The sequence below is a fragment of the Sinocyclocheilus anshuiensis genome, unplaced genomic scaffold, assembly GCF_001515605.1.
Source record: "Sinocyclocheilus anshuiensis isolate Anshui unplaced genomic scaffold, SAMN03320099.WGS_v1.1 scaffold1115, whole genome shotgun sequence".
Classification (NCBI taxonomy): domain Eukaryota; kingdom Metazoa; phylum Chordata; class Actinopteri; order Cypriniformes; family Cyprinidae; genus Sinocyclocheilus; species Sinocyclocheilus anshuiensis.
The window spans coordinates 718,450-728,094 of NW_015547735.1; the positions used below are offsets into that span (position 1 = coordinate 718,450).

The 9,645-nt window shown below is 36.9% G+C and overlaps 2 protein-coding genes across 5 annotated transcripts in view; both read left to right on the top strand.

Annotated features, from left to right (window-relative positions):
* Positions 1-2,666, top strand: part of LOC107704385 (snake venom vascular endothelial growth factor toxin ICPP-like) — an 8,996-nt gene extending 6,330 nt beyond the window's left edge. Inside the window, exons 3-7 of one of the 4 annotated variants that reach the window (XR_001635953.1) lie at positions 14-210; positions 1,556-1,625; positions 1,712-1,741; positions 1,813-1,867; positions 2,587-2,598. Coding sequence is in view for 3 of the 4 variants with exons in the window: in XM_016507300.1 (XP_016362786.1) it covers positions 14-210; positions 1,556-1,635; positions 1,712-1,741; positions 1,810-1,867; positions 2,587-2,592 (371 nt within the window). In the remaining variant the exon portion in view is untranslated. Of the gene's footprint in view, positions 1-13; positions 211-1,555; positions 1,636-1,711; positions 1,742-1,809; positions 1,882-2,586 lie in introns of those variants that run through there. The other 3 variants (XM_016507300.1, XM_016507301.1, XM_016507302.1) reach the window with 3 other exon arrangements.
* A 701-nt stretch (positions 2,667-3,367) lies between these two features.
* Positions 3,368-8,405, top strand: LOC107704374 (CLOCK-interacting pacemaker-like). The gene is made up of 4 exons (XM_016507284.1): positions 3,368-3,661; positions 5,522-5,649; positions 5,729-5,847; positions 7,575-8,405. Exons 2-4 carry the CDS (start codon positions 5,541-5,543, stop codon positions 8,232-8,234), a joined length of 888 nt encoding a protein of 295 aa, XP_016362770.1. The 5' UTR covers positions 3,368-3,661; positions 5,522-5,540; the 3' UTR covers positions 8,235-8,405.
* The last annotated feature ends 1,240 nt before the right edge of the window (positions 8,406-9,645 follow it).

Below are 9,645 nucleotides of genomic sequence, written 5' to 3' on the forward strand. Positions count from 1 at the left end.
TGTGTGTGTTCAGTGATGCTGTTCCCCGAGGCGTGGTGCCGCAGTCAGTGTCGTTCTCTGGAGTGGATGGTGGAGGTGGAGCAGGAGTATCCCGGAGGAGTCGAGCACATCTACAATCCCGGCTGTGTGCCGCTGCTGCGCTGCTCCGGATGCTGCAATGATGACAAACTGGCCTGTTTCCCCGCCAGCACACGCAACATCAGCATCCAGGCATAGACACTGTCACCTCAGTCACATACGCTGCTATTCTTTACTGTGGGACACATTTCTAAAGAATCTTCACACAGCTGTTTTCATTTAACAGCAGTTCATAGTGACTAAACATCAACAAAAACATCCGGGTGACTTCTGAACACACTGGAATCAGGGTTATTAACGAAAACTAAAGCTAAGACCAAAACCACAAAAAATTTGTTACATGAAATTAATAAAAAAAAATTGGACTGAAATAAAATAAAATAAATAAACTTATTTTATTTCAGCAAACTTCCTCATTTTTGTTTAACTTTATGCATTAAATGAACTAAAACTAAAACTGAAATAAAATTAATAAAAACTATATAGGCACTATTATTATTATTTACATATTTTTACTTGTGCATTTGTTGTGTTTATCACTGCAACAACAAATATATATATATATGTGTGTGTGTGTGTGTGTGTGTTTCCTTGACTACTACTGAGTTCTTAGACTCCTTTGAGCCAATCACTATGCTCTGTTTAACCCTCTGGGGACTGAGGGGGTTTTGGGGCCCTGGAGAAGTTTTGACATGCCCTGACATTTGTGCTTTTTTCAGTTGCTTACAAACATTTGAATGTCTAAAGTTTAATAACACTGTAATCAGCACAAACTGTGCTACAATAATATGTGGGCAGCATGTATGTATGTGATTGTGTTTTTGAGAAAACAACGTTTATGCGTGCTTAGTGTCAGAAATCAGTATAATATGCTGATTTGCTGCTCGAGAAACATTTATGATTATCATTATTATCAATATTTAAAACAGTTGAGTACATTTGTTCAGGATGAATAGAAAGATCCAAAGATCAGCATTTATCTGAAACAAAAAGCTTTATTAACATTATACACTCTACCATTCAAAAGCTTGGAGTCCGTATCATTTTTTATTTTAACATTTTTCAAGCTTTAAATAAAATTAAAATTTTAAAAAATCAAACTGTTATTAAAAAATGTCATTGTACTAAAATAACACTGATATTTTTGGTGATTTTGGAGCTCGAAGCTCACGGACCTTTTGTGAAATTGAAAAGAGCTGCATTTAAGTCTTCTCTAAAATTCTAACTTTTGTAAAATCTATCTATCTATCTATCTATCTATCTGTCTGTCTGTCTGTCTGTCTGTTCTGTCTATCTGTCTATCTGTCTACCTGTCTACCTGTCTACCTGTCTGTCTGTCTGCCTGCCTGCCTGCCTATCTATCTATCTATCTATCTATCTATCTACCTACGTACCTGTCTGTCTGTCTGTCTGTCTGTCTGTCTGGATGAGCTATTCCTTCATGTTTTGATGTTGAATGCTCTGTGTTTTTCATCAGCTGTTGAGGATAACTCCGGCGGAGAGGAGCAGAGAATATGTCCTGCTTTCATTTCTGGAGCACCAGAGCTGTGAGTGTAGGTACATCAGTCACTTCACGGCTCTCACTCACATCTTGCTTTCTTTTCATTTATCTGACTCACTTTCTGTCCTTCAGGCCCAGACGACACCACCTGAGAAATCAGCAGTGAGTACTGATTGACTGATTGATGTTTGTAAATGACAGAAGTGAAGGCTCAGAATGCTCTTCCTCAGCAGAAGGACGCAGAAGGGCAAACGCAGGAGGATACGGAGAGGAAGGACGGATGCCGGGGTCAGCCACACACTCACATCAGTGCATCACATTCACTCATTAGTGCTCATGTGTGTCCACTGTCCAGGGACCCATGCATACACTGCTAGTCCAGAGAAGTTAGTCGTCTCATTTGTTTTCTGCAAGACTGGTCATAACTGTTTCAAGTCAGTTACAAAAAAAATAGACTGGCCCATAACGAATCAGAAAAGTGACAGATATCTTGCCTAACTGCTAGTTATTCAAACTAGTTCTTAAGACACAGTCTAGTGGCTGTGTTCATGAAACTGGGCCCACGAGCTGATCTCATTTTTTTTACCTTGATGAAGGTGTTTTGTTTTTACATACATATGTGCCATCTATTTATGTTAAATATTTTAATGAGTAAGTGAAAGTAATTCTCAGTTAAAACAATTATGTTACACCTGTATATTCAGCTCAAATACAAAAGCAGAAAAAAATCTGCTAGAATAGATTTGAGAGCAAATGGATTTATATTCGCCATAGTGTCTGTAGACATTAAAGGCATTAAAGCCCCAACTTAGTCATTTTAGTCAACTAGATATATTTGTATACCTATTTATATAACAAAAATGTATTATTATTATGATGATGATTATTATTATTGTTGTTTTTGTTGTTATTGTTACTATTATTATTATTATTATTTATATATTTTATATTAATATTGCATTTATTTATTCATTCATTCATGTGTTTGTGTGTATGGCCTGCTGTAGATGTGATGATCACAGACTCATCATCATCACACAAGCTCTGGACGCTGACCCGGATGTGGCTTCCAGCGATCAACACACATCTGCGTTCTTTATATATGGACTGAACTGGATCACAGATTGTCAATAAAGCTGCTAAACTGAAGGAAACCGGCTCTATCAATGCGAAATACCTCAGTGCTGCTACAATTAACTCAACAGTCTGGGAAATTTACAATGAAAATATAAAAAACAATGCAGTGCATGTTCATATCCCCATATGTGTCTTAATATATTTTATAAAACAATAAACTCACAGTATTTAAAGAAATAAAACGATTTGTTTTATTTTATCAGAATGGAGTGAGTGAATTTTCTGTACATGTATGCATTTATAATTGACTAATAATTATAATAATTAATTTATGCATTTAGCAGTTTGTTTATTCACCATTTATTGACAAAAGAGGACTTTAAAGTCATTTCTCAAAGTCTCCAGGTTAAATGAAGGTCTTATTGGTGTTACATAACACAAGTGACTGGAGAATATTTGGCTTTTCGTCCCAATAGTCACGTTTTATAGCTTTAATGCTTGCGTCACTGACCAATGCGAGGCGAGCGTGGAAAATGACGCGCACCACTGCCGCCAGCAGACCCGCCCACATTCTCCATAAAAGGAAAGTCCATTTAAACAAAAGCCGCGGCTGAATTCCGACAAGCCCCGCCTCCTGCGCGAGGATTGGCCAGTCGGAGCGGTTTAGTAGCCTCCGATTGGATAAGATCGCAAGTCATTCTCGGAGCGATGGCGTCACGTCAAATAATCCAACGTAAATTAGCGAAAGAATTAAACGAACGCGCTCTCAACGGACGCTTTATTTAGCCGTTAAGATAAATATGAATGCATTAACGTCTCATTATTAATGTCAAACGTTCCCCTGAGGGCGGGGCTTGTGTATGGCACCGTGTAGCGTGTTTTGCGTGACTGACGCTACGGAACGCTCGCAGAACGCTGTTCTAACGCTTTATATCTGAGGAGGACTGCAGAAAGAGCGTGTTTTTATCGGTTACCGGATGAAGTCACGGTCATCGCGACGCGCACGTAAGTCGTTTCCGTTCTCTGAATGAACGAATGTCGCTCGAATAAACGTTTACGTGCTTCTGAGGGGAAACTAAACGGCAGGCCTGTGTTTAAAGGCGCTAGCCGCGTAGCTTGGGCCTGTATCGCGATGTGGCTCGTGTGAAAGCTTGACGTTTAGACACGAAACTTTTCTCTTTTTTAATGTAACGTACTACTACGACAAGTATCGATCATCTGATGTTTGACAGGTAATGATTGATTGGCGCTGCTGGAGATTAAGCACGTAATTGACCTACCTGGTGACGTCATGACGCTCGGTCCACAATAACAACAAGACTAACTTATCCTCTCTGTGGTAGACTAGACATTATATTTTAGTGTATTTTAGTAAATTGTACATCCTTATGGAAATATGATGATATTTAGTAATTATCATTTGAGTGTGATTTAATTTTCAGATTGTTTGTTATGAATCAACGTCTCAGGAAAATGTTATGGGGTTTCAAATAAAAAATGTGACTTTAAAAATATGATTTTATGCAAGACACCAGGACTAAAAACATGTTTATTACGCATTTTGGAAGACATAACAAATGAATAGGGAAAGAAATGTTACTTTTTATGTATTTCTATGAAATATTAGATATTATTATGAAAATCCGGCCAATTATTACTCCCATTATTACACTTCTTCAACAGCACATTAATATGCAAATTAGATACAGTGTATAGATAACACTGTGTTAATGGGAAAACGAGGTTATGGAAATTTTATACACATTGCATAAAGCAAAATGGTATATCAAATCATTCTGTTAGATCTTTTAGTTGAGAATCATCTTTGTACAAAGTTGGGTATAAAAAAAATTATTTTTCAAAAAAGTTATTTTTCCATTTTTTCTTATGCTCTAAACAATGTAAAGACATGAAAAAAGACTAAATTCACAAAGTTTTTTTCTGGGTCTCAGGAGGATATCATTACTAATGTGTGATAGTAACGTTTACTTGAATACTTAAGGTTTATTTTAAAATATAAGATGTTTAACGTTTGTAGAAACAGTAGTAGGACCGTATTATTTATTTTTTATCTTATTATTTATATTTATTTTTTGTTGATAATTAGCAATATTTTTTAGGAGTTTTATTTTTGTTTTGTTTTTCTGTTTTCATTTTAAGTGTAGTTAATTTTTTAGCAGTTTTGTTGTGTTTTTGTATTTTTTTATTATTAATTTGAATTTTAGCATTAGTTATGTTAGTACATCAAGTTACACTAAATGAAGATGAGACGTGCTGCTAGAGGAAATAAAATAAGTTCATATTTTTATACTTTATTTCTGTTTCATGTCAAGTGATGAAAGTTGTTGTTGTTGTTGTTTTGGTTAACTAACAATGCAAACATTGGCATGCCTTTAACTTAACATTAATTCAGTTTTTGTAAAATTGTCTTCAGTATTTTTACTACAAGGCGTTTTCTTGAACAATACAGTTTTTTTACTTAAAGTTTATGCATACTACGCTTATAGAAACATAATAAGTAACATGATGCATCAGCATGCTATTTTAATAATACTGAGATTTTATTAATATTTTGAATCCGTTTTTATTATTATTATCATTTAAAAATATGACAGTATAGTTTTAAAATTCATTTTTATTTCAGTTTTAGTTATTTTAGTACTTAACTAAATGGAAATAATAAATATTTTCTTGGCAACTTTTTTTCCAAATTGTTTTTCAGTTAAATTTATTTAATTTGATTTTCAGTTAACTGTGATGCATAAGTCCTGTTTGTCTAATAATTCTTAATTAATATTTGCACTGAAAAGCTGTTTTAAAAGTGTAGCTTCTGCAGAGCAGTCATGGTTCTGTCTGGTGTTTTAGGCTCGTACGGTGGAATAGGATGAGCTCGAGGCTGAAGGATGACGGTCACATGAGAGCCATGGCCAGATTTAAAAACAAAAGGATGGGGAAGTCCAAGCCGGAGTCTGAGAGGGACTCGGGCTTCTCAGGTGTGTAGCGAGAGCTTTGGACTCTCTTCTGTAGGCACTGAAGTGTGTGAGATGATGTTCACGTGTGTGTTTCTGGCAGACGGCGGCTCGGTGGATCAGACGGACACAGACGATGCGTCGCAGCTGACCGCGGTGGTGAGCGGAGCGCTGCAGGGCCTCTCGCCAATGATCTTCATGAACAATGTGCTTCTTCAGCAGGTGAACTTCAGACCTTCTGCGTTTGCTTTTGTCCTCACGGGTCTTGGGCGATTTTTCCGATTAATTCCAATTTAATGTTTTGCCACGATTTAATTTTTTAGAAATGGAGGAATTGCGATTTTGAATAGAAATATTACCAAACGTTAGATTTAGACACTTTGACAATATGCCGGTGATAACGGTAAAGAGAAAAGAACGATCCAACCGCGTTCAGTGAAGGACCGCGAGTAGAATATATATCACTAGACACCATTCACACAGAATGAGCTTTTGTGTTGATAAAGATGCGACGCTGCAGTGGAATAGCAAGCACATGCAACAAGATGGGAGTGAACTTCTCTTAACTTGAGCGCAGTGTTTTTAGAAAGCTGCTTCATGCAAGAGACGCGAGAGCAACAGTCAAACAAGTCCATGTTTACACAGAAAACACAATGGAAAAGCAGTGCAAGCGAATAATAAAACCTGTGAAGAACTATTACTGTACGTCTGATATTTCATGTTTGCATCACGGTGTCAGACTGAAAGCTGCTGTTGTTTTTACAGAACATTTATAGTTAATAATACTCTACTGCTGTTATACCTTCAGTCATTTTGAGTTTGAATTACCTTGACTTCTGAGATTTTTCCTCGCATTATTTCTGAACATATAATATGTATAAGACAAGTTTGTACAAGATGTAGTTATAGTTCATGCATCTTTTCTGCAAAGATATTTAACAAGTGATTTGTTTAACATTTATATCTTCATGTGTGCCGCACTTGGAATAGAATTGTCTTTAACTAGAGGAAGTTACTGGAATCATGTCGTAGTTACATTTTCAAGTCGACTAGTTAAAAATCGTAAAAAATTGAGAATCCGTCAAACGTTCTGAAAATAAATCAAGATTTTAATTTTTTGCCGTATCGCCCATCCCTAGTCTGGAGTACACATAGTATATGTAGAGTGGCTCGTTTTAAATAGAAAGCGAGCTCTATAAATCAAGTAAGGACTCTATAAATCCAGAAGCTTGTGAGTTTGGCATTAGGATTACAGTGGAACGAGGTTTATCTAACACCATGTGAAGTCATATTTGAATTATAGATTAACCAATAACTAGTGTTTAAGAGTTTGTGGTCGGTGAGATTTTAGAAGTTTTTAAAGAAATATCTTTACCTGTGCTGCTCACCAAGGCTGTGTTTATTTGATCAAAAGTACTGTAAAAATGGTGAAATATTATTATAATCTAAAACAGCTGTTTTCTATGTGAATCTCTGTTAAACTGTAATGTATTTCTGTGATGCGCAGCTGTATTTTCAGCATCATTACTCCAGTCTTCAGTGTCACATGATCTTCAGAAATCATTCTAATATGCTGATTTGCTGCTCAAGAAACATTTATGATTATTATCAATGTTGAAAACAGCTGTGCTGCACAATATTTCTGTGGAAACCATGATATTTCTTATTTTTCAGGATTCACAGATAAACAAAGTTCAAAAGAACAGCATTTATTTGAAATAGAAATCATTTGTAACATTATAAATGTATTTGCTGCCAATTTTAATCAATTGAATGCATGTATGTAATGTTCAGTGTGTATTCTGAAGTGGTATACAGGACTTTTTTTCACTATTTAATATTGTTTTATTTTATGCATTAACGACTCCATCTTCATAATGCAGTCATACTATTTATAATAATAAGAACAACAATCTCTAACAATCTCTATTTTAATGCTTTATCTGCAGTCTGGTGAAAACTCTTCGTCTTTGAAGCCCTGGTCCTTCAGTCCGGCGGTGGAAGTGCTTCCGCAGCCTCAAGTGGTCTTCCTTCAACCCGTCGTCCCGCAAAGATCCGCCCCAGTGCCGAAGGGACCCCTGTCTAAACGCCGTCGGCACAGAAAGTACCTCCCTATCCTCAAATCCTACCCCAAAATCGCTCCTCATCCCGGAGACGCGGCGCATAAGAGCAGCAGCAGCAGCTCCGCTTCTAGTTCCAGCTCCTCTTCCTCAGTCAAGAGCTCGTCTTCCTCTTGCGGTCAGAAAGACTCGTCTGCCAGCGTGCAATTACCCAGCACTCTTCCAGCATCCGTCGAGTCACATGCGACCGAACGCAGACCCGAATCCACAGACGACTCCCTGTGGACGCTGGCGTTTACGGACAACAAAATAAAGCGCTTCTGCAACACTTACAACATCCTCAGCGAGTCAGGCCTGCTGGACATCACGCTGCGCACGAAAGAGTTGATCCGGCAGAACAGGCAGATGCAGACGGAGCTGGATCGCCTGCGCGAGCACACCAGCCTGTTCATGGAAGCGCTGCAGACGGGAGACTCGGCCATCTGGAGCAAGCTGCAGACGAGCGTGCAAGAGGAGGACAAAGGGAAAGACGGGACGAAGACAACCTGAAGTGAGACGAAAACACGATGCAACTTTCGTTGGCGTTTTATAAACATGCGACTTCTGACTATATCTTAAGGTCAAAACAATGCCAGAGTTGTGGAGCACTAAACCAGTCATAAATCTGAAAGCTGAATAAATAATCTTTCCATTGATGTATGGTTTGTTAGGATAGGACAATATTTGGCCGAGATACAACTATTTGAAAATCTGGAATCTGAGGGTGCAATAAAATCTAAATATTGAGAAAATCATCTTTAAAGTTGTTCAAATGAAGTTCTTAGCAATGCATATTACTAATCAAAAATTAAGTTCTGATATATTTACGGTATATAAATATGGAACATGATCTTTACTTAATATCCTAATGATTTTTGGCATAAAAGAGAAATTGATAATTTTGACCAATACAGTGTATTTTTGGTTATTGCTACAAATATACCTGTGCTGCTTATGACTGCTTTTGTGCTCCAGGGTCACTTATGGATGTGCATTCACTCTTTAATAAGCTTCAGCCTTAACCTAGTTCAGTGCATAAGCTCTTTACACTCCTGCTGTCATTTTCACCTCTTATGATTCAAAGTTTTGGATGAATGAATTTGGACTCAAACAGAAACATTAGTATTAGGCCTCGTTTATGAAACACGAGCAGATTTTGTGTCGGATCTAGCTGAAGACCTACGGTAGATCGTATTTTTGGGCATCACCGAATGAGACGATATGCAAAAACACAGATCAAGTATGTGGTGCAGCCATTTTGTGTAATTTCTCACAGCAATTATGAGTAATTATGAAAAATGGATCATTGCAGACTGTCAAAAGTAGGATCGACTGCAGCCCTTCCCATCGTCTGACCCCTATTCTCCAACATGACTTTGTTTTTATTTCAGTTATGTAGGTTCTTCTGCTTAAAACAAAAACGTCAGAATGAATCTAGGTTTTCAGAGAAGCACAATGTCCAGCTCATATTTTACCCCAAAATCAAAAGAAACAGAATAAGAATTTAAATCTTCCGTAAAGAGAATGTTCTGTTTTAGGACCAATAAGGCAAGACACTACAGAAGAACAGGGTAAACGTTTAAAAGTACATTAAGACAATTGATTTGATTGAAGTTTTCTGAAATGTTGTTTTTATATATATACAGTGGGTACGGAAAGTATTCAGACCCCCTTAAATTTTTCACTCTTTGTTATATTGCAGCCATTTGCTCGTACCCACTGTATATATATACATGTATATGGGTCAAAGACGTTAAGATGTCCGCATCAAAAGAAGTTTACAAAAGTGATTTTATGTCCATATAAAGCACATTAAATGTAAGTAAAGTATCTACTTTTGAGGTTTCAAATAAGTTTTTGGAAAATTTGGTTGAAATAATGTTACATTGTCATTCAGTGTAACACAATATTTATGTAACAA